Genomic DNA, 23,636 nt, shown 5'->3' on the forward strand with positions numbered 1-23,636 from the left:
CTGCTGATGAAGCTGTTCAAACGGCTCAAAACCAAAGCCAAGAAAAAAATCACTTTTCTCCTAAACTCGGAGTAGGTTTAATTTGCTTTAATACAGAAAATCCAAATGATCACAAACCTCACCCACCCACCGTGGGCAGTTAAATGATTCTTTTTTTAAAAAGGGGGGAAGGAGGGGACTAAATGACACCAGATTACGGTGATGGGGAGGAAAAGCTGGCAAGAGCTGTCCAGCTGCCTCCCCTTGACCTGACTGAAACAGAGTGGGGGGAGCTCTCCCGGGCACCCCAGCCACAGGAAAGGGAGGGGTGTGTGTCTCAGGGGCAGCCCTTGCTCAGCCCCAGCGCTGCCAGCTCCTGCTCTTCCTTCCGGGCCAGCTGGGCGGCCGCTGCGTCAATTGCGGCGCCCACAATCTCCACGGCTGCCAGGCGGAGCGCGTGCGTGTCCAGCTCGGCTTCTGCCCCCAAGGCTTCCGGCTGTGGCTCGGCTGGCCTCCTCTCGGTGGCCGTAGAGGGCCGGAGCGGCTTCCCTTCGGGGCTGGCTTGCCGCTCTCCCTGCTCTTGCTCCTTCTCCCTGTTCTCGGAAAGGGCCAGAGAATGCCCCGGGGCTGGGCTGAGCAGGCCTTCCGGCAGGCCTGGCTCTCTGGCCCCGGGTGGCACCGAAGGAGGGGAGGAGACCCGCCAGGGAATCAGCAAGCCCCCTTCCCTTGGGAGGCCAGGGTGAGGGGAGGCCCCAGAAACCCCCTGCAAGGGCAGTGCGGCCCCACAGCCTTCCTCCCTTCCTGAGGATGTCCGCAAAGAGGCCCCTGTGCTGATCCTCTCCGTGCCCAGGCTCTGGCTTCCCTGGCTCTTCCACCAGCTCCTTCCGCCGGGGGCCCCTGGACGGGACGCCTCTTCCTCAGGGTGCGGAGCGCGGTGTGCTTTCTCCGCCGCCGCCGGCTCGGCCTTCCTCGAGGATGTTGGCCCTCCCAGCAGCTCACGGTTCAGCCAGCCGAAATCCCGGATCCCCATCAGCATCCCCTGCCCTCCGGGGTTCTCTGCCAGCTCCGCCAGAGCAGGCTCTTCCTCCTCCTCCTCCTCCTCCTCTTCTGCCCACAGAGGGCAGCCGCCATCCATCTGCTGGGAGGCCTGGCCTTCCCTGGCCGCTTCTGGCACCTCTGCCCTGTCCTTGCCCGAAAGAGCGTAAGCCCACGCCTGGAGCCTCTCCCACTCCGGAATGTCCTTTGCCGTTTGGCTTTGGCTCTTCTCCAGGGTTGGTGAGCGAAGGGGGTCAGCCCTGCTTCCTGCTTCCCTCCTGTCCCCCACCACGCGGCAGATCTCAGGACTGTGCCGGCTGCTTCCGTGGCCTCCGCTGCCCTCTTGGGCTCCCTGAGTGTCTCCCACGTTCAGTGGACGTGCGGACAGGAGCTTCCCGGCCTCTCCTGCTTCCAAGCTGCCGGGTGGCTCCCCAGAGACTCCCTCCGCCCTGGCGAGAGAAGGGCTTCTTCCTGGTTCGGCAAGGCGGCCAAGATCCGTAAGGTCTTCCCTTCCCTGCTGGCCAGGCCCTGAGAGGACTGGTCTTTTCTTGGCTCTGGAGGCCACGGCTTCCCTGAACATCTGCCATGGCTTCATCCTCCTCCTCCTCCTCCCTGGGCCCCCCTGCTGGGGAGCGGCCGCTGAGGGTGCCTGGGGCTCCGCGGCGGGTCTCCACCTCAAAGGAGACTCCCCTTGAGGGTCGGCCGCTCTGCTGAGGGCTGCCACCGGCCCGCACCTGGGGCTTGCCCCGTAGAGCAGGGAGGCCTCCGGGCCGCGAGGCGGGGGCCTCTTCAGCCGGGAGGAAGCCGCCTTCAGGCACAGCAGCTTCCTGAGCAGGGAGGGCCCCGTCTCCCCACTGGCAGGTGCCTCCGCCGAGGGCCAGCCTCCTGGCGAGGGCTTCCGGACGGCTTGGATGGGGCTTTCGTGGGCGGCTTCCATGCAGAGGCGGCTCCTGGCAGCTGCCTGGCCCTCCGGGGAATGGGCAGCCCTTCGCCTTCTGAGCCAGAGCGGGCACTTCCTTTGGAAGAAGCCTTTTCCCGAGGGAGACAGCCTGGCAGGCGCCGGTTTTCCCTGGGCATTATTCTTTCTCCCTTCCTTTGCTGCTGAAGGGGCCCTGTCTCCATCTGGGTGGGAGGCAGGGAGGCCCCCCCCAGTTCTCCTTCCCTCCATGAAGCAAACGCCGGGTGGGTTTTGCTGCTTCTCTCCGTGGAAGAAAAGCCCAAAGGCTGTGGGGGCCCCTCCGGCGCCTCTACTCGGTGATGATGCCTTCTGTCCCTGGGTCCTTGGCTTTCAAAACGACATGGCCTTTCATACCTCTAGGCGAGGTTCAGGTACTTCACCACTCTGCTTTTCTTGTTCAGAAGGTTTAAGGAAGGTCTTGCAGAAGGAAAGGTCTTCTCTACCCGTCCCCCGTTGGTCACCGTTTGCACGGAGCAGGAGCAGAGCCAGCCTTGGTTTTCTCCAGTGGGTGCCCCCAAAGCGGCTGGAGAGGTTTTGTGACTTTTCCAGGCCAGGCTTCCTGCAGAACACACACACACACAAACACGGAGGCATACACACACACAAAAAGCATGCTAGTCAGGAACCTCCAACCCTTTTGAATGCCAACAAAAGATAGCAAAAAATAAAAATTAAAAAAAAGAGTGGCTTCTGATTCGGAGGAGCCTGCTTGGGGGGGGGCAGCTGTACCTCTCTTAAAGCCGGATCCCACCCTGTCCTCTGCTACATTCCCACACACTCAGAACGCCTCCTGGGTGCCCCCGGGTTCTCCTTGCGGGCAAAGGAGTGTGTTTCTCTTTGAACACAAATTAGCTTTATTAAAAGCTTCCAGGTTAAAAACTCTAAAGAATACGAGTGGCCCTACTTTGCTCATTTTAACTTTCATAGCAACAGGGAAGTGTATAAATATATATATTTAATGGTACTTATTTTACTGTGGAGGAAGGAGTGACTACAGGAGCGTGAAAGTTAAATGTCACATCGTGTAGACATTTCCCTGATTAAAAATATTCCTTCATTTGTATAAACCTACAGTGAAATTCAAGGGAAGCCTAGTCATCAGGCTGGTTGGGTTTTAAAAAAACAAACTAACGGAAACCTGACATGCGCAAACCAGTCTTAAGGTCTATGTAGGATATTCTACGAAACCCCCCCTGCCCGCCCCGCCCCCCGCTGCTGCAAGAGGTGCATGCTATTAGACCAATTCAAAAAGTGAGAAGGGGTTCCAAAGCTGCTTTTTGGATGGGGGGGGGCAGCATTTAGGACTTTATAAATCTTACTGAGCTCTGTTTTGAACCTTCCTGCTCATAAGGACCAAGGTGTCTGGTCACTGAGTCAGACCTTGTAGAGCAGGAGTCCTGTGTAGGCTCCCGCCTGGGCACTGAGCCGAAGGCAAGGATTCCCTTCGACCTGCCAGGGCAGCATCGCATCTGCAGCACCCTGAACCCCCCCTCCCAGCCCTGGCCGTTGCTTAGACGTCCTGCCTATTGGTAGCCGTGTGTTTGTGTGAGTGTGTGTGTGTGTGTGTGTGTGTGAGAGAGAGATGTCTGTTGTTCAGTTCCAAAAATGGTGGCTTCCCTGCAGTTTTTATTTTTAGAACAGAAAAGGGAAGGGCCAGCAGCTTATGTGGGGTGCTTTGCCATGTGCAAGAGCTATCCCTCCGTAGCCGCTGGGCCTGTGAAGTGATCAAAGGGGTCCCAAGTGGGGTGATGAAGCTTGTAATTAAAGCTGTATTGCTTCAGAACAAACGATTCTGAAGAAACCTTATGATCTTCTACATTTCTTGGGGAGGAACAACAGGATAATGACTCACGGTGTGGGAGAGAGGAGGACAGGCGAAAGGGGTGCACAGATTTGCTGCCTCGGCCCCTGCAGTTTTTGGAAGCACTTACATCGTCGCTGCTGTTACCGTTGGGGTTTTAGTTCTTACGATGCCATGAAAACGAATCAAAGACACTGTCTGTGGTAATTATTTAAAATATTTCTTTGTCTGAGGAAGTTGAACTGATTCTAAGGTGCACTCCTCACGAGATCATCAGACATAAAAAACCAAATTTGGTTTAGATCATGCACAGCAGTTGCCTCCAGAAACGGTCACAAATACGGACCCGCCTGGGCATCCCGTTCAAACCAGAGGCAGGCTTAAAGAGGGGGCGAGCGGCAGAGATTCCCCTCTGGAGACGAGGGCAGACCTGGCCCCTTCCCCTCCTCCGTCCACCGTGGCCTCCCAAGGGTCTCTTCAGCCCAAGAAGAGGCCACCTGGCCTGTCTCCTGTCGGCTGCAGCCCCTCCTTCCATGCGCCCGGGCTGTGCTGCAGCCTTTGGACTTCTTCAGTGTCCAGGAGGAGCCTTCCTGGAGGGGAAGGTGGCCGCGCCAGCCCGGCGTGCCCTGCCTTAGCCAGAGTGGGGATGGCAGAGAAGCAGCGGCGCTCTGGGCCTTGCGCCTGCCACCCCAGACACCCCACAGGAGGGCACCTCCACCCCCACAATGCCCACAGGAATCAAGAGAGAGACTTGGGCTCCAAGGGGAAGGAAAGGGAGGCGTTGGCATGCCTGGGGTGGGGTGGGGGGGATTTGCTAGTGGGGGATTTGCTAGGGAACAAAGGCGGCTGGAAGGAAAGGGCGACCTTGCATTCAGCCTCTGCAGCCCTGCACACGCGCACACGCGCACACGCACAAACCAGGTTTGCTTCCCTACCTTCCCAGCAGGGCAGGTGGGGCTCACGTGGGCCCACCTAAACCTTCCCTCTGTCTCTCTGAAAACGCTGTTGGCCTCCAGGCTCTCCCCACCGCACCCCACCCCACTTTCCTGCTGACCCTTGATACTTGCCCCCCCCAGCCCTCCTCCCCGCTTGCAGTTCCATGTGGGCCTTCCTCCTATCTGTGTGTGCATGGGGGGGGGGACTTCCCTGCAATTTCAAGGGGGCAGCCCTCCCCCTCCGCCTTACCTGGGGCCACCCAAGCTCCTCGGCCACCTCTCTTGCTCCCTGGCTGCTGCTGCGGCTCCTCTCTCCTCCTCCACGCTTGGTGCTGCCCAGTGGGTGCCTGAGCGAAGACGGGAGCGCAGCCCCCCCGCCAACACCCCCCCCGCGCTGGTTGTCATGGCAACCTGGCTGCTAGAGGGGCAGTAATGCAGTTGTGCAGAAAAGACAGCGCATGGACAGAGGAGGGGAGGGGAATAAATCAGTGGGCAGCATCTGCTCTTCTCCTTACCTGAACACCCCCCCACCCCACCCCAGACAGTCTTGCTGCCTAATGGAGGGAGAAAGTGGCTGCGCTGAGGGGGGGCACTCTGCTTCAGAGCAAGAAAAGACAAAGCCGCTCACACACAGGGTGCGAGGCGGGGTGTGCAGTACGTGTGTGCTGTACCTCCTGAAAGACAAATGTTTTTTGCGAGGATTTAGGCTCGGGGAATCTGCATTCAAGGGGCTTGCAACCTCGCTTTTCTCACCTGTAAAATGGCTACAATTGCTGTATTAAAAAAGGCCTTCTTTTTCCTTGTACCCATACTTATTCATTTATTTATAAATCCCTTTCATATGACAGTTTTAGAGCACTGTACAAAAACACCTAAAATTAAAATGCAATGTTTACTTTGTCTTTGAAACAGACGGGGGTTCAGGCTAGACAAAGAGGGGGGGAAGGAGAGACATGGACATCTTTTTGTTGTGACACAGATGTCTGTCTTTTTACTGGACCCCACTAGACTGAGGCGCCCAGAATCAATGGGATTCACGGAAGGGCAGACTTAAACTGATTTCCACAAGCTATGGGTTGAGCCCCTCTGCCCACCCAACCCACAAAATGCCAGCCTTCCTCCATCCCCAACCCGCACCAGATCTTCTTTGACACCAAACGGATGAAGCTGTAGAGAGAAAGGGGGCCGTAGAAGGAAGGGCCCTTTGGAACGGAGAGACCCAACGCAGCCTGCTCGGCAGCTGAGGCCAAGTGGCCGGAAGGTCCCTCGATGAACTGGAGGGGTTTGGCCAAGACGGCCTCAGAACGGCCTCTGCTCCACATGCCGAGCCCTTTGCCAGTTCTAGGCAGGCCGGTTGGGAGCGGCCTGGAAGGGGGGGGGTCAGGCAGGTAGCCTGCCATCTGCCCAAACAACCGGCCCCTCGCTTGCAGCTGCCGAGGGCTGGAGCCCCTCTCCGAGCAGCCGCAGCTGAGTGCCCTGCCAGGGGAGGCCTGGCGCTCCCAGAGACAAGACTCTCCTGAGGAGCCCAGTCTCGGCACCTGATGACCCATGACTCTCGCTAAGTGGGTGGTGGCCCACTGTGCTTGAGCACGAGGTAGAAAGACCTGGCGTAGCCCTTGGCCTGGAAACAGGAGGGCATGGACTGGGCCAGGGAGGGAGAACTGGCCGTCCAGAGCAGCAGCAGCACCAGCAGCAGCAGCAGCAGCAGCAGCATCAGGCTGGCTGCAAGCAGCAGCAGCAGCAGCATCCTCATCCGCAGCGTCCCCCGTAGGGTGGACCTTCGTAGGAGGTTCTGGGAGCACCTGGAGAAGAGCAAAGGCTAGGGTGGGCTGTTGCGTGGGGAAGGCACTCGGAGGCAAGTGGCTGGCGCCAGCAGAGGCGAGGAGGCCTTTGCCACCCACGTCACCCAGGAAGAAAGGCCACCTGAGCCAGGCCTCCCTCTGCCAGAGCCAGGTGACCCTGATTTTTTTTTGGGGGGGGGTGTCCTTTCTTTTCCTGGCTCCTCATCCTACTCATTTGCTTTGGCAGCATTTTTCATTTACTGTTTTAGTTCTACTGACTGCCTGTTTCTTGACTTGAGATGCACACAGATCTTCACAGTCAACTTTTCCCAACTTAGTACTGGGGGGTGATGGAATTTGTACTTCAGCACAGTTCGAGGACATCTGGCTGGGCAAAGCCAATCTGTACAAAAGAATGTACAAAATGGGAAGGAACCTGCCAGAGGGACCCTCCCAGGCTCCTTTCTCTTCTGCTGCTCAGAGATGGCCAGCCGACAGCGCCGTGCACGGTGAACATATCCCACAAAGCGCAGCGCGCTCAGGTTTAAAAAAATGGGGAGTGGAGGACAGGTGCCAGCAGACCCCTTACCCCTTCTCCGTGGTGGTTGCAGGTTCTGCTGGCTGGGAATTGGGCCATTTCTTCACGGAAATCTATGAGCAAAAGAAGATTTGGGGGCTGGGGTGGGGATCAGGGACAGCAAACAATAGCAGAAGTGCTCAGCCAACGGGGGCCTGGCCCTGACCTTTCTCAGAACAGAAGCCTGCCGGTGCCTAAACCAGCTGGAAACCCGACCCCTACAAGGGGCTCCGGCTCCCATGGCAGTGCTTATTCATTAAGCTGGGAAAGGCACTCCACACATGCTCAGGAGTCCTTTTCTTGGAGCTTCAATAACCCCCCCCCAACAAACCCTGCATGAAGCTGGCTTTCTTTTGCTTCCTTGTGGCCGTTTAAGGTGGCTCAAGCAAAGAGCTTCAGGCTGTCACCTGGATCCCTCTTACCTGCCCGTTGCTCCCCAAACCAGGGTGAGCAAAGAAGGGGTGTTTGGCTCTCCTCTTTGCCAGCTGCTCAGGTTTCCCTCGCTTGGCTGGCTGGCTGCTCCTTTGGGACTGCGCTGGGTGATATGTTTCCCCCGCTGGGAGGCGACAGCGCTGGCGTCGGCCATCGCTCTGTGGAACAAACAAGAGAGAGGTGGCGTTGTGTCAGCGATTTGGCCAGAAAGGCAGGGACCCCAGACCACCAGCCCCGTTCCTCATCAAGATATACACCCTCCCCACCCCATGCAATATTTATTTCCCAAAAAACTCTGCAAAGCCCCCCTGGAAGGAGACTTCCAGGCAGCACATGGGCCAAAGTGTAAAAGCATAGCATTGCTGGGAGCGACTGCCTCTCCTCCCACCACCCATGCCAACCGAAGGATCTTCCCCAAGCCTTGGCTGATGGCAGGGAGGGGGGCTCAAAGCTCCCTGGGTGGCAAAAAAAATGACCTGCCCCTTTTCTTAAGGACTGTCACTAGAAGCATTCTTAAAAGGGGGAGGGACCCTGGAAGCAGAAATTCCCAAGATCCCTGCTTTCCGATTCCTGTGGAGAGGCTGAAAGTGCAGACATCATGTAGTGAAGAAGACTGCAAGGACAAACGGATCTCTACAAGCCGGGATGGAAACCTGGTCGTGTCCAGACAGAAGAGCTCACCTCTTCTCTTGCCAGCTGCCTGCCTGCCGCCTCCTGCCAGCTCTTGCCCAGCCATGTCTCTGGACGCTGGGGCTCAAATCCCATTGGTTCCACTGGGCAGCAGCTTCCCTCCTTCACCGGTGACCTTGGGGCCCCCCACGGACAAGCCTTTCTGACCACAGAGGGCAGTCCTGCTGGAAAGTTAGCCACAAAAGGACAGTTTTAATGTCCAGGGGAGATGCCCCCAGAAAACCGGCAGGCAGATTTACAGCGAATGCGATTTTTCAAAACAGAAGCACAGAGAGCTTTGAGCATGACATTGTGTGAATAAGACGCCGTGTCTTTCACTGCCATGTTCATAGGAGATCCTCCCAGTTCATCCGAGTGAGCTTGGGAAAAGGGCTGGTCTTTTGGGAGCACAAGTGCCGGAGGTAGGATGTTCTGGGGTGGGGGACTTTGGAAACTGCCAGCTAGGAAAAAGTAACTTCTCCAAAGCAGGGTCATGCAGTTGGAGGCCTTTGACTCCACTGTCACAGGCAGGACCGATAGAAATTCACAAGTGCCAGAAACAGGCAAGTCAGGCCATTGTTCACCTGCCTTTTAATCAAAAGAAGAAGACGGACTCGTGGCGGGGGGGGGAGGCAGAAGGGGCCATAACCTCCCCCTGCCTCACCTGATGTGCCAGCCGCTCTTCTCTTTGGGTCTCTTGCCGAGCCTGCCAGCTGCTCCCAGGGCCCTCGGAAGCCACCCAATGCCTGGAGAGAGGGAGACGGTCAGCAAATCTGGCCAGAAGAAGAACGAGAGCTGAGGGTGGAAAAGGAGCTGCAGATTCTCCAAGGACAAGAGAGAGAGAGAGAGAGAGAGAGAGAGAGAGAGAGAGAGAGAGAGTGTGTGTGTGTGTGTGTGTGTGTGTGTGTGTGTGTGTGAGAGAGAGAGAGAGAGAGAGAGAGAGAGAGAGAGAGAGAGGAGAGAGAGAGAGTGTGTGTGAGAGAGAGAGAGAGAGAGAGAGAGAAGGGGAGGGGAGACTTAGCTGGTACAGAGTCAAAATAAGCCAACCTGTAACATTTCTCGCTTATTCATCTTTCCTCGTTACTCCACTATTCAGTTCACAACAACAGGAACGCTAACGTCCTTCTCTCAGGGCCTGGTATTCAGACTCCCAGCCCACCAGCAACCCCGACACCTACCCAGAGGCCTTCTTGGCTGCCGTGTCTCTTCATCAAAGGCCGGGACCCCCAGAGAGAGGACTGACACGCTGGGCGAGGTTCTTCCCATGGGTCCACTCCTGTAAAATCATGAAAGGAAGCTCGGTCCCTCCTGAACTCTTAAACAACTGAGAAATTGCTAAATGGACTTTTCTCCTGAATAGCTTCACGTCAGTCCATGACGCAAGTAAAAGCCCAAGCAAAGGCAGCAGTAGTGAAACTAGAAATGATAAATGGGTGGCCAGTCCCCACCCCAACTAGGATGGAGAAACCCTACTCTTGGGCAAAAGAGCCTTTGAAAGAACTCGGATCTGCGGAGAGGGAGGGAGGGAGAGAGAGAGAGAGAGACTTCCCCTCCCCACAGCTTTCTCTTTGCAGCTGTCCTCTGGAGGCCAGCCAGGCTGAGAAAGAGCGACTGGCCTCAGGGTGGCCAAGAGGGGTCCAGGCTACTGAGCAGGTGCTCTGGCTCACCTCTCTAAACACTACACACCACGCCAATGTTCCTGGTCATTCTCAGCAGCACAGGGACACAGCAGCCCGCTCTGAAGGTGAAGCCACGCTCGGTCAAGAGCCTGTCATCAGCAGCTGAGATTTGGAGTGTTCTAGATACATGATTCAGGCTGACCTTAGAGACCGAGCAGTTCTCCTTTCAAATGAAGCCTCTTCTTCCCTTCCCATGACCCATCACAAAGGAAGGTGAGCTCAGGTGCAAACCGCAAAAGCAGCTGCTATTGACGACTAGACCGTTTCAGCATCTCAGGAGTTCCCCCTTGTGATCTTGGTTGCAGGTCGTTTTGAGACTCACGAGGAGGACGCAGCCAGGCTCACCCACCCCAAAGCTTGCATCAGCATCAGGACCGCGGCCCCTCCATGCCCCGCAAAAGAGCACCCTCCACCGTCCAACCTGGGATGGCACTGCACGAGGAGGAGGAGGAGGAATCCTCTTCATCGCGTGATGATGTGGATCCCCCGACGTCCACCGAAGGGTCCCACTCCAGCTCCAGGGCCCCACCAACCTTGGGCACCTGATGAGCGTGGCAGAGGGGGTGGGTCTTCCTCTGGGGTGGGTCGGCCCAGGGGGGCAAGGGGGGGCCAGGGTGCTCCGGCCTCCCTCTGGCCATCTAATGCCAGGGACTCCTCTGTGAAGCAGCTGGACTCCGGGTCCCTCTCGCCGTCCGACAACACGCGTCCTCAAAGACCTGGGGAAGGGGACCGACTCAGAGCTCCCGGTGTGCCCGACACAGGGTGCCAACTGCGTACATGGCAACCTACTGAGAGCCATGCCAGGGCACACATTTAATTTAGATGTCCCATCCATTTATCTTCCACCAGGGAAGGAGCTGCAACAGAAACCAATGCCAATGCTCAAATCCCCAAAATGGAAAAGTGTGGGCTTCTTTACGAAGGGCTCAAATACCGCAACATTCATTTTGTTGTTGTTGTTGTTGTTGATTAGTCGTTAAGTCATGTCCGACTCTTTGTGATGCCAGTCCCTGCTCCTGCTCCTGCTCCTCCTCCTCAAGGCGGACCTTTCTGACGCACCAGACTCAGGCTGACCAGTTGCTGCCAAAAGCAGAAGACCCGGCAGAAGATTTCCTGGCAGAAGCCGCTCAGGTCCTGCAGCTCTTCCTCCAGGAGCTCAGCATCCTCGGGCTGGCTCTTCTGGATCAAGCGCTCTCCCTGCGCCAGCAGGCGATCCATGCGCTCCGCATTGGCTTGCACGTCCTCCTGGAAGGCCTGGAGAGCAGGGAGACAGACAGAGAGACAGCCTCCTTGGTGGCACCTGAGCACAGGGGCATTTGGGTAGGGGTGTCCATCCTCTCTCATCCCCTCCCCTCTACCTGCAGCCGGGTCATTTTCTCCAGCAAGGTCCCTCCCGAGAAGTGCTCCACATCCATGAGCCGGAGGCTCAGCTCCGTCAGCCACAACCGGAGGGCTTCTCTTTCGGTTTCAAACTCTTCCCACTGAGTCACAAAATGCTGAGAGAGGAGTGAGAAGAATCAACAGCTTAGAAGCAGGCACGTGCTTCCCGTAGCAGTTCTCCAAGCTGTGTCTGTGAGCCTTCCTCTCTCTCTCTCTCTCTCTCTCTCTCTCTCTCTCTCTCTTTTCCCCGAATCCCCCTCCCCAGCACAGCCCTTTGCTATCCCTACAAGAGGAGCTTTGCCTGGCTCACTTAGTCCCCCCCCCCACGGAGTGTGCCCAGGATTGCCACCCCCCCCCCGGACTGGTTCGCTGGTGTGCGGGGAGGGGAGGCGAATGCAACCCAAATCCAAAACTGACATTTGGGCAAGGGCCCAGCAGGGAAATGTGTCCCCTCCTCTATGATGTTGAGCCTCACGCCCAGCACCAGCCCCTCGCCGCCCCCCCCCCCGGCCAGCCAGCCCGCTCTCACCTTCAACCGCCGGGAAACCGCGGCAGCCCGAGCCTGCAGGGCCTCCCAGCGCTGGTTGACCTCCCGAACGGCCGCCCGGAGCCGCAGGCCGAGGCCGTCTCCAGCGCCGGACCGCCCGAGCTGCTGGTAGCGCCGGTTCAAGGCGTCCAAAGGCCACAGCTTGGCCGAGACTTGCCCCCGGAGGGCCTGCAAAGAAGCGCGCGCGGGGGGGGGGGGGAGAGGGAGAGAGGCAGGAGCTCCAGCAGACCAGACCTTTCTCCTTGCTGGACGGGGGGGGCGGGAGGAGGAGGAGCGAGGAAACCTTCCCCCTCCCCAGGACACACACACACACACACAAAGCGGAGGAGGGCTCGCCGCCCCCCTCCGCCCCCCCCCCGGCAGACCCTGCCCAGCCAAGGACCGGCGCCCGCGGGGCTCGGCGGCCGCTCACCTCGAAGCGCCGCAGCTCCTTCCGCGCCTCGGCGTAGGAGGCGTGGGCGGCGGCCGGGCAGGCGGCGCGGGCGGTCTCCTCGGCGGCCAGCAGCCAGTCCTGCAGGCGGGAGAGCAGCTCCTGGAGGGGCCCGGCCGGCGCCTTCTCCCTGGACGGAGGGGGGGCGGGAAGGGGGCGGGTCAGGGCCTCGGCCGGACTCCAGAGGGGCGAGCCGGGCGGGGGGCTCGGGGACCTTTACCTGCGCCCCGCCGCCGCCCCTCTCGGCCGGCCCCTGCAACCGCCGCCGCCGCTGCTGCTGCTGCCCCCCCCCGTTCCCCGCGCGCCTCTCTCGGGGCCGTCGGAAGGCAGACCCGCGACGGAGGCCAAGGGGGCTCCGGCCGGCCAGGCGCGTCAAGGCGCGGCGGCCGGGCGCCCCGGGGCCCGCTCTCCTCCCGGGGGGTCCGCGCTGAGCCCGCTCACCGGAGCCGCGCCTCCCCCGCGCTGGGGCGCCTGGCGCTGTCCGGGCAGCCCAGGGGCAGCTCCCGCCGGGAGGTGGCGGCGGCGGCGGCGGCTTCAGCCTCGCCGCAGTCCCCCGCGGCCGCCATCCGCGCCGTCCGTCGGTCCGTCCGTCGGCCCGTCCACTTGGCCCCTCGCTCGCCGCGGGGAGGACCAGCCGCCTCGTCCCGCCTTTTCCCTGCTTCTGCGGGTCGCGCGCCGGCCTCTCCTGCCTGGGCAGGTGGAAGGAGGAGGAGGAGGAGGAGGAGGAGGAGCAGCTCTGAGCCTCGCGAAGGGAAGGAAAGGCCGCCGAGCCCCGTCCGTTCCCAGAGGAGGCCAAAGGGTCGAGGCCGGGGCAGCCCGCTTCGCCCTGGGCCCGGAAGGCGCCTTGAAGGAGAAGGGTGGAGTAGACACGTTTTCAGTCAAGAAAGGGGGAGCCTGTCTCTGGGCATGTGCAGAAGGCCTGGGCGGACTCCCAGGGCCCCTGCCCTAAGCGAAGGGTCCCCTTCGCCAAAGGGCCTTCTTGGCCGGCTTCTGGCCCAGAGAGTCCATGGAGGGAGCCAGAAGGCTTCTGCTTCCCTGCGGAGGAGGATTCGCTGCCCAGCGGGAAGGGCGGGGAGGGCACTTGGGGCTGAACCTGCCGGTCAGCAAGCCTGGGAATGGTCCCACTTGCCGGACTCTGATAACCAGCATCCTTCAGCCGGCAAGCCCTGAGCAGTTGGTTCAGCCAGAAGCTCCCCGTCGTCCTCCGGGTCACCTGGCGGAGGTCTGCCTCCTCAGTTGAGGCCGACACAAGAGTAGGCCCTCCTGTCTCAGCAGGAAGTGCGAAGCACTCTGCATGTGGTCAGAAGCTGTCTTTTCCACCTACATTTTCTTCTCTGAGCAGAGATGCAGCTCATACCTGTCTGGGTCCCTTTCTCCTCTGAAAGGCTGGAGGGAGCGTTTACTCTTCTTGTTTACAGCATTAAAGCATTTGAAGACAGTGCCTGCCACGGCCCTTTCCATTTGAGGGCCAAAGCTGTCCCCGCCGCCGCCCGTCCTAGTCCAAGAAAGCTCTAGTCCAAGAAAGTTCATTTTCCAGAAGAATCGCCGCTTCCACTGGATAAGCAAGACAGGGGCGAGGAAGCCAGACCCGGAAGGCCTGAGCCACTCGTTTCCGTGGAACATTTTGAGTGGGGAGAGCGCCTTTGGCACAGCTTCCCAACTGCAACAGCCTCCCCCCCCCCGCCACTCTTGTTCTGTGTATTGACACACCAGCCCCTTGGGGGGAATCTTATCAGAATGCAGGCCATCTGACACCTGACCTCGTCTGGACAAAGGTAACTTTCTGTGCCTGCGTGTGTGTATTTAGTCGTGGCTGAGACGCTCGCCTGGGATGTCTCTCTGGCTGAGACGTGGCTCAGCGGAGAGCAAAGTGCAGCTCTCTTGGTCTGATCCTGTTTGCAGCCTTTTGGAACAGGGCTGCTGAGGGCGGATCCTGAGCAATACTGCCTGGAGGAAAGTCCTGCTTGGCGGCGGCTGCCCGGGGTGAGGGAATTTCCAAAGGAGAAGGAAGGGCTGCCAAGGCTCGAGCTGACGTCAGTCAGAGCTATGCTGTCGGTCCAAGCAAAGGGCTCGTCCCCCTGGCCCAGCTGTGCCCCAGTGTCTGGGTTGGCTAGGCTGCCTGGGGGATGATGGAAACTGCAGTCCAGCCCAGCTGGTTGGAGGAGGATGGCCTGTTCCACTGCCTCTTGTTCCCAGCGCTGGTGATCCAGCTGCCTTTGCAAAACCCTTTGCTGTTCTTCACCACATGCACCTGTACTCAAAGCTACACTGCCTTGGCACATGGAGGCTTCATTCAGCAGAGCAAAGAACGGATGCCATTATGCCTCTCCTGCTTTGTGAACCTCTCCTGTCCTTGTTTTAAAAGCCACTTCCTATCCTGAGGGAGGAGAGACACCTGAGGGGAAGCTTTCAGGTGCAACCTCTGGCCTGAGGGTGAGCGGCTGGGGGGGGGGAAGGGGCAGGGGGGGGAATAGATGGACATTCCCCCTCCCAACCCAGGAGAGTTACTGTCAATCAATACAGGCAAGAGACCCAGCCGTTCTCAGGCCAAAGCTATCAACAACTATCAAAAGTTACTTTTTGTGATTTGATAAGGGCAATGTTATATATCAAAAGCCATCGTATCTGTGGGTGGTGATGTAAGGAGCAACAGGTTCTAGGTATTTTTAAAATCTACTTTTTTGAGTCTTTCTGAGACATTTTGACAAGAATTATAGCAGGGATGTTTCACACTATTTTAAAATCAAGGCTAAGGTGTGGGTGTCTTGTTTTTCTTGATGACTGAGGAACAGACAGTGCAAGAAGCAACTGAACAAATTATGTCTTAAGAAATGGATAAAGGATTACTTTTCAAACTTTACAGAGTAGAAGGAAGTGGTTGCTTATACATAAAAAGCAACCGTCTTCAGAGCCCTGACTGAGCTTAATGGGCCAAGAATCGGATGAACCGGTACAAGTCTTGTCCGTGTCGGAGGGCGGTGAGTGCTGCGCAAACACTTCCCCTGGTCATCCCCAAATCTCTTCCGAAGGGGGTCAAGAGAGGTTGTGCTGTGAACCAGACCTTCTCCTGTTCAAGAAAGTTCCCCTTTGGCCCCTCGGCTGTCCTGCCACAATCCTTTCCATGGACCAAACACCACCTTGGCCCCGTGGGGTCTCACCTGTGCCCCTACCCTCCCTCCCTCCCCCTCACACCAAGGGGCCCGGGGCTCCCCACAGGGCAACTGCTCTACTGAACCGGCTCTGGCTCTGGCAGCAGACCTTGGAGGCCCAGAATCAAGGAGACCCCCCCCCCCTTCTGCAGCTGCCTGAGCAGCAGGAACCAGGCGGGTTTGCTTTCCCACCACCACCACTGTCCTGACCTTGGAAAAGCATGACGACTGTACAGGCCACACGGCTCAGTTGCAGGGACTGCTTTTAACAGCCCCAGCAACACAAACCCTCCAGCCACTGAGCATCCACGGAGCGTGTCCTGTTTCCCAGGGAGCCACTGGGCCCACCTCCTCTGAGCAGGCGTGGCCGTGGAAGCCTGGGGAGCCTGGCCTTTGCAAGGTACAGAAGGAAGAGCACGTGAGCTCAGGTTGTAGGAAGCCTTTGCTGCTTCACAACAATCCTGTTTGTTAGGATGATGATCCTCCTCCAATTAACAAGCACAAGCTGTGCATCAACCAACCTATCTCTTACGTCTGCTCTCCCCCAACCAGCCACCCATGTGACTAAGCTTTCACCGCGTCTCTGGCAGTCTCTTGACTTGGGCCAACATCTGTGCTGCCACCACGTTGCTGGACTACAACTCCCATTGTCTCTCATGCCACTTGCTCTGCTTGTTAGGGCTGATGGGGGGGCAGGGGCTCACCCTTGCTTCAGGGCCCACAAGCTGAAGGAGCAGGTGCTCTGGGAGGGCCAAGACAAACCCACTACTTTGGAAAAGGGGGTGGGGGTGGGGGTGGGCTACCTCACAACCGACCCCACAGGACTAGTACTGGTCCAGGGATTCACAGAGCGCCCAGCCCCCTTGGGCTTTGCAGTCCTCACCTGATCAGGATCCAGCTCCCATCTCCTGCTCCGTTGAATTTGGGACCCTTTTCGCACCGCAGCCACTGGACCGTCTGCCTTGCCTCTCTGTCAATCATTAAACAGCCCCCCCCCCTTCATCATGCAACCTGCACATTAGAAGCAAGGCGTTGGCAACAGGCAAAGCAGCCTCTCCTCCCTTCCCTGAACCTCCCCTCTCAAAAGATTTGCCAGGCCAAGCGTTTTTGCCTCCTCCTCCTCTAAAGCAGGTGAGCTGGTGTCTCTCTCACACACACTCTTCCCCCAGGCACCTGCACAAAGAGCAACCTGGTTGTCAGGTAACTTGATTCCCCAGCAGGAACAAGGAAAAAGCCACACCCATCAATGGCAGGGTTTCAGAGACCTGCCCGGCATTGCTCTGTTGTCAGGTAATGGGAGAAGAAAACACAGGAACACCCTGGCTCAGGCGGGCACAATGAGAGGATGAGGGCTTGCCTCTGCAATAAATATTGCAGCCGCCCCCCCCCCCCACCAAGTTTTTGCAATAAACATTGGCCACACATGGCGATATTTAACTCAGGGGAGAAACTCCCGCCCCGCCCGCTGCAGGTGTGCCTCTGATGGCTCACCCAAGTCCAAAGTTCCGGATGGAAAGAGCTGCGGATCTGACTAGATCCGGAAGGTGGCCTGGCATCCTCTCACAGAAGCCAAGCTTGGTGAGGCCTGATGGAAGCCCGGGGGAGAGCCAAAGGTTGTGGGCGATGTGAAGCTGCCTCAGGGGGCGTCAGAGCCCAGGGAAAACAGGGGGACCATGTGAGTTGTTGGGGCTTTTTGACAGCTATTTGGATTTCCTCGTTTTGAAAATATTTTCTCAATCCACACCTGCCTGCCTGCTTCCCAGTGGCAAGGCCCCACTTGCGATACCTTCCTCTTGAAATTCCCGGTCAGTATGACAAAATGGGCCAAAAAAGCACTTCGAACTCAGGCAGGCAGGGAGGACAAAAGGGCAGGAACCTTTGCTATGGGGGGGGTGTCTTCCCCCCCCCCCCAGTGGAGTGTGAATGAACAGGGTGGGACCACAGCAGGGTCTAGCGAAGGCCAGCCCGAGTAAAAACCTGCCTTTGTGCTTTTGTGCCTTTCTGCCCCTGCCCACCCGTGTCATGCCATCTGCTCTGCCAGCCACGGGAAGGGGCAGCTGCCACCAGCCCCTTGCACCAGTATTTGCAAACCGGTTTTTTGACCACATGTCAAAATGCAACTCCTACGATCAAAGAAAACAAACCTTTAAAGAACCCAATGAGACCTGAACCCCAGCAAACCACCATCCCTGCCCTCTTTTTGACCTCAGCCCACACACGTTGTCTCCATGGGCTGTCGTGCATCAAACAGGGCTAGCTGGGGTGTGTGAGAACACTTCAGCAGTCACAGCTGAATGTGGGAAAATGCCTCCCACCCCAGACTGTCAGTCAGAGGTTCCACGACTCCAGCTTGGTGGCCTGGACCCACCACCCACATTCAGGGCAAACCAGGTGGCGTGAGCTGAACTGAAATGACCCAGAATAGTGAGAGAGTCACACATGGGACGTTGGTAGATCCTTTATTTGCAGGACACTCCCTGATGAAGAAGGTCTGTTGTTACATAGGGTTACACCCCATCTCCAAACGTGCCAGACGTACAGCACAGACATGACAGGCAGGAAACAAGTTTGGGGAGGGAGCCCAGCTTCTCTGTTCAGCAGGCTAGCCCTCCAAATTCTTCCCCCACATCAGCATGCAAGGCAAAGAGAGCCAGGCATCCTGGCTTCTCCCGCTCTTCCCAGTATCTGAGAGGAGACACCACAGCCCCCAGTCCAGTAGAGAAATCAGCCCAGTGGTGGAGAGACAAGGCAGCTCCCTGACCCACAAAGCTTTAGCCGGCAAACCATCGGTTCTCCCCTGCCCGCCCGCCCGCCCGCCCTCTGGGGGGCACTGGCCCTTGGCTAGGCCGTGCGGCTCTGCTGCGGAAGACCCCCTGAGCACCCCGTCCCAGCCGCCGCCTCTTCTCCTTTGCCCTGGACACCTGCTCTCCTCAGCTCTGCCTTTGCCTCCCCAGCTCAGGCAGATCTGCTCAGGGAGCAGCTGCTCTCGCCCAAAGGACGCCTCATACAGTCTCTCTCTCTCTCTCTCTCTCTCTCAGCCGTCATTCTCACAGGCAGCGGCAGAGGAAGCAAGACCACGGGAGACGGGGCCATGGCCGTTCACTCTTCCACACTGAACAACAGCAAAACGTGTCAGCAGAGAGACGCCCCTGAAGCTGGAACCCCTTTGGCCTGAGGGGCTGCTTCCACACATGCCAGGAAATGTTAGGGAGCGTGCAGAGCAACACTGAGCCAGATGGTCACTTCTTCCGGCCCAGAATAATGGAGGTTTTTAGCACTTTAGGGACGTGACGGAGGGTGAGTGACACTCGGGTCCTCCGGTCCAACGTAGCCCCTAGGGCACAGCCGCACATGCTTGCGTTGGCCACTTTCTCCGTAATCACATCCTCTGACACAAGGCGAATGCCATGAAGGTAACGGCTGTACATGTCTTCCTGCAGGACCAGGAGGCTTCGGGGCTTCAGAAGCAGGGACAAGAAGTGGCGCTGCTCTTCTGTCTGTAGGGCAGGCTCCTGGACAAAGGCAAAGACAGCTTTAGGGCTGAGGGTCCTGGGAGAAAGGAACAGGTGGCCGTGGCCGGTCCCAGGGTGGTGAGAAGGGCAAACTGGCAACTGGGAGGAGGAGGAGGAGGAGGAGGAGGAGGAGGAGGTTCAAGCTTGAGCCCTGGAAGTCACAAGGTGACCTTCCAGGTCGTCACAATGCCCCAAATCCTACTGGTGTCTGTGCAAGGTTTGCGTCTCTTGCTATGGCTAATTGTAGCTAATTGACAAGGTGCCCGGGAGCCTCTGGTGTGTGCAACTGGGCACAGGACCTGACATGTGGCATGCGAGATGCCAGAGCGCATGCCATCCAGGAGCCACAGCAAAGGACACGAACATTGCAGAAACACCCACCGGGGTCCTGTTTGCTTTTTCTCCCTTCCCCAAAGGGTGAAGAAGATCATCAGGGGGAGCAAAGCCTGCCTCGACCTCACCAAGGGATGGGTAATTTAGAGGCAACTAAGGAGTGAATGCAAGTGCCCCCCCCCTACAGTGACTGCCTGGCCACCATTCTGCCCTGGAAATGCCAGCTGCAGGATCCCCACTTGACCAAGTTTCCCTCATCCCAAAATGCCAAGCAAGCACCACCATGGACAGAAGCAGGGCTGCACCCCAGGGCGCTCAAAAGCGCACCTGGCAGGTGCGGTTCCTTGCTTTGTACAACAACAACAACGCAGAACAATCGAGGGAACATTTTACTCCTGGGCAGCAGTGGAAGCAGGCTACGGCTGGGGCAGGTGGGTGCCCTGCCTCCCCATCCCATAAGCTGACAAGATTCCCACCTCTGGGGTGGGAATCTGACACCTCTGGAGTCAGTCCAGCTCCAGGGACCCTCCCCTCCCTCAGAGAAAAAGATGGGGAGAAATACCGACACAACTCGGTGCCTCTGGCCTGGGCCAGCGGGGGGTGGGGGGTGGGGGTGGGGGAGAGGAGGGAGGAGGCGAGCAGGGTGGTCTTGCCCCTCCCGGGATCACCTTCCCCTCCTGGCCGTCCGGCGGCTGCTCCTTGCTGACAGGATGGTAGAAGTCCAGGAGCGTGTGAGACCCCAAGCTGATGGTGGTGACGGTGGGGAAATACAGGGGTCCATCCTCGTGAGGCTGGAAGCAGAAGGAGAGGGGCGTCAAACATAGGAAAGGGGGACAGGAGCAGGAGGCCCCCCCCTTCTGCCACCCCTTTCCGCTCTCGTCTCCCTTAAGAGGGAGAGAGAGAGAGAGAGAGAGACGCCCACCCAGCTTCCCGACTCCAAGCACCTCCTGGCCAGGAGAGCTTACCAGGATGCCTTCCCCAGGGCAATACTCGTTCACCAGGACGTGGTTGGCCCGTCTCCCTCCAAAGACTCCGAGGGAGGAGACTCTGTCGGCGTAGGCCCGAAGCCAGGGGGGCAGGATCTCCGGAACCATCCCCTTTGGGTGGGGCAGCCCTCCTGTGGGGAAATGCCGAGCCCCCAGTTCAGCAGACCATGGGAGGCAGAAAGCGGCAGGGCGGGGACCCCTCTGCCCTCGATCTGCCCCATGACGGTCAACACAGAGCCTTCAGGGTTCACAGGCGGCAGCAGCAGGTGCTAGGGCGGAACTCCCCCCCTCCAGGCCCTGCCTTGGCGTTTTCAGGGAAAAGCTTCCCACACCCTTCTCGCCTTATGATCCAGCCAAGCCCTAAAGAGGGACCCAAACTGTTCTCCCCCCCCCCCCGCCCCGGTTGCAAAGTCAGCCAGCCGATTGGAAGGCAAAGTGTTACAGCACTGACTTATAAACTATGTGAGAGCTCTGTTGCCTTCTTGAAGCAAAACTGGAAAATATATAATGGAATCTAGAAGGTCAGAAGGTCTTTGTCAGCATCAGATGAAAACAGAGCGAGCCTTACAGGCAGAATTCCTGCTTCCCACAGGTCTCACGGTAGCGTTCCCAGGGACAGCCAGGTTTGACACAACATTGTCTATTTACTTGACACACACACACTCACACGCACACACACATTCTTTACCCCAGTTCTGCAGCCTCCGCCCAGAAAGCTGAGTCCACTTTGGCTTAGGAGCCCCATAAACCTGGAGAGGAGAAAGAGAAGTGATTGGCCACAGTTTAGGGCAGGGGAGGCCGACTTTCCTCTGCCGTCTATCTTTCCTATCCCAGGGCGGCTCTTTTCTTCCCAAAGGTCATGCTGAGCATATGCTCACACCTTTTCGGTTGGCCTCTGCAAGAGGGTCAGTTTATGCCCCCTAACCCCATCTCCCCGTGGCCGTGTCAAGGGGGAGACTAAGGCACGGCTGAAAAAATGATTCCTACCATTAAAGACCATTCACAGTCTAGTGCTGGAAACCTGTTGTTTACCAAAACTGAGGAATCATCCGTTCATGTGGACACAAAAGACTAGGCCAGAGGTTGGGAGTTCGATTCCTCCCCCCCCCCCCAAATGGGGTCTCCTTGATCCCTTTGGATCGCTTCCAGCTCTGCCATTCTAAGATGATGGTGATGATAAAGATCTCTTATATAATAATAATAATAATAATAATAATAATAATAATAATAATAATAATAATAATAATAATAATAATAAAAATAATAATAATAATAATAATAAAAATAATAATAATATAATCTACCTACCTACCGATGTCAGTTTGTTATTGAAAACTAGAGTGATAACAGTGGTTAATAATAATAATAATAGCCTTTATTGTCAAGATTCAAGAGGAGACGCAGGTTCCAATCCCGCCTTGGCTATGAAGATCACCGGCCAACCCTGGGCCTCTCAGAATCTCTTGGCAGGATCCGCGCTGTCCCCACAGGCTTGTTGTGAGGACAGGAGACGAGCGGTGGTGTGCGTGGCCTCGGCTCGTGGAGGCAAAGGGGCAAAAGAACCGCCACACATAAAGGAGCACCTGGTTCAGGTGGACTTCTTTGTCAGCAGTGCCAACCAGCGAAGGAGCGCCTGTCATCAGAAGCGGCCTGTCCTGATCGCTCCCCCCCCCAATGGGGAGGGGACACCGCGGAGATGGCGGCCCCTGAGCACAGGTGGGGCCAAGGGGGGGGCGGGCGGGTGGAGGACGACTCCTCTTTCTTAGAGCATCCCAAGGTCGGCACCCACCTGTCTGAGGAGGTGCTCTTCCTCTCCCTCAGTGATGAAATCCGGAACATAATAAGCCGCTGGGGGGCACTGCGGAGGGAGGGAGGGAGGAGCAGTTGGAGCAGCAGCAGCAGCAGGAAGGGCGGGGGCGTGTGTGTGGCTCGCCTCCCCCACCCCCACCCCACCCCCCGGGCCCCGCACCCCACCCGGAAAGGTGTCCCGGGGCCCTTCGGGGCTCCTCCGGGGCACGAAAAGGGAACCCCGGCCCCGACATCCTTCCTCGGGACCCGCTCGGTCTCCACCACCAAGGCGCCCCCGCCCGCCCGCCCCTCCTTCCCACCCAGCCCACGCCGTGGCTCCTTTCTGGATGCTCCGGCGCCACCTTCGGCCTTCCGCGATCCCGCGCCGACCCCCCCGTGTTCCCCCCTCCCTCCTTCCCCCCCCTCCGGTGAAAGCGCGGCGGCGCCCGCGGCCCGTCCACCGAGGCGCCCTTTCAGCCGGGGGGGGGGAACCAAGGCCGCCCCGTTTCCTGGCCGGGACCGCCGGCGGCGGGGGGGCTCCTGTCCCACTTCCAGCACACACTCCCCCCCCACACACACACACAACCACGTCTCCGAAGGGGGGCGGAAGGGGGGGCGGGGCAGGGCTTCGCGGCGACCTCCGCAAAACGACGACGTACCTGCGCCAGGCGGAAGGGCTCCAGGGCCTCCGACGTCATTCTCCGGCCTCTGCCCCCCCCGCCCGAGGAAGAGGAGGAAGAGGAAGAGGAAGAGGAGGGGGGCAAGACACGGCGGAGGGGGGGGGCGCGTCGCTCACCGGGTCAGAGGGGGAGAAAGGCTGAGGAGGGGCGGGGGGGGAAAGAGGAAAGGGGGGAGGCCTCGGACCTGCCGGGAGGCGAAGGGGTCTCGGGCGATTGGCTCGGCCGGCCGAAGACCCGCCCACCTGGGGAGCCCCCTCCCCCCGCCGCCGCCGCCGCCGCCGCCGCCGCCCCAGGAACCCAGGCGTCCTGCGCGCGCCCCCCCGCCCGCTCGCCCGCCAATCACGTTGCTCGCCGCCCAGTGCCCACCCCCCGGACGGCTCCTCGAAGGGCGGCGCCCCCGCCCAATGGAAGGCGAGCTTGGTGCGACCCGCCTTCCTGCCGACGGGCAAGCCAATCAGCGTCAGCCCCTCTTTCGAGGGGAGGGAGGGCTGCGTCGTTGGAGGAGGGGACCTACGTGATGACAGGTGGGGAGGGGCGGGGCGGGGTTCTCGGCCAGGAAGGCTGGCGGCGGCGGCGGGGGGGGGGGTCGCTGGGCGCTCGGACGCCTGGGTTCCTCTGGCGGGGGCGAGGGTCAGGACTCCGGCCTTCCCCTCCCCTCCCCCCCGGTGCCCCTTTGGTGCCCCCCTCGCTCAAGGCCCCCCCCTCCATCAGGAGATGCTCCGCAGATTCCGGTATACAGTAATTTTGTCCCGCAGAAGCACCTGAGGTAGCAGCGCAGTTATTTATCGGAGCCTTTGGCTTTTGTGGGGTCGACTGAGACCCACAAGCAGGCCCTGACCACGCAGTTCAACTAAAAAGGGAGATGTTTTGCTATTACCGCTGGAATAACACAATGTTTAGATTTTCAGTTTTTATTAGCCAACTCAGATACAATTGTGTTCATATCAGGGTAACTCACAACAGCCTGTGAAGCTTTATGTCAGAA

General features: G+C 58.6%; 2 protein-coding genes and 1 long non-coding RNA gene across 11 annotated transcripts; 1 reads left to right on the forward strand and 2 right to left on the reverse strand.

Moving 5' to 3' along the window:
- Positions 1-2,320: 2,320 nt before the first annotated feature.
- SYNE4 (spectrin repeat containing nuclear envelope family member 4) lies at positions 2,321-16,672 on the reverse strand. Of its 8 annotated transcripts, none has more exons than XM_078379860.1 (11): positions 13,561-13,688; positions 12,645-13,046; positions 12,186-12,333; positions 11,756-11,941; positions 11,205-11,342; positions 10,906-11,100; positions 8,832-8,913; positions 8,180-8,352; positions 7,489-7,656; positions 7,079-7,140; positions 2,321-2,531 (listed from the first exon to the last, which is right to left on the reverse strand). In XM_078379860.1, exons 1-11 carry the CDS (start codon positions 13,662-13,664, stop codon positions 2,321-2,323), a joined length of 1,869 nt encoding a protein of 622 aa, XP_078235986.1. In that variant the 5' UTR covers positions 13,665-13,688. The 8 variants fall into 8 exon arrangements, with proteins under 8 accessions (XP_078235986.1, XP_078235988.1, XP_078235987.1 ...); XM_078379861.1 differs by having other exon boundaries at positions 2,409-2,531; positions 7,079-7,165; XM_078379857.1 differs by lacking the exons at positions 2,321-2,531; positions 13,561-13,688 and adding exons at positions 5,499-6,510; positions 16,236-16,672 and having other exon boundaries at positions 7,079-7,165.
- On the forward strand, positions 13,717-18,163 carry LOC144584219 (uncharacterized). The gene is made up of 2 exons (XR_013538334.1): positions 13,717-13,978; positions 15,067-18,163. It is a non-coding gene; the product is annotated as an uncharacterized LOC144584219 (long non-coding RNA).
- On the reverse strand, positions 17,795-22,900 carry ALKBH6 (alkB homolog 6, nucleotide demethylase). Of its 2 annotated transcripts, XM_072979687.2 has the most exons (6): positions 22,631-22,900; positions 21,973-22,041; positions 20,872-20,932; positions 20,163-20,314; positions 19,866-19,988; positions 17,795-18,864 (listed from the first exon to the last, which is right to left on the reverse strand). In XM_072979687.2, the coding sequence occupies exons 1-6, from the start codon at positions 22,667-22,669 to the stop codon at positions 18,592-18,594; spliced, it is 717 nt and encodes a 238-aa protein (XP_072835788.2). In that variant the 5' UTR covers positions 22,670-22,900; the 3' UTR covers positions 17,795-18,591. The 2 variants fall into 2 exon arrangements, with proteins under 2 accessions (XP_072835788.2, XP_078235991.1); XM_078379865.1 differs by lacking the exon at positions 21,973-22,041 and having other exon boundaries at positions 22,631-22,897.
- Between the last annotated feature and the right edge of the window lie 736 nt (positions 22,901-23,636).

Source organism: Pogona vitticeps, chromosome 9 (assembly GCF_051106095.1).
Source record: "Pogona vitticeps strain Pit_001003342236 chromosome 9, PviZW2.1, whole genome shotgun sequence".
NCBI classification, from domain to species: domain Eukaryota; kingdom Metazoa; phylum Chordata; class Lepidosauria; order Squamata; family Agamidae; genus Pogona; species Pogona vitticeps.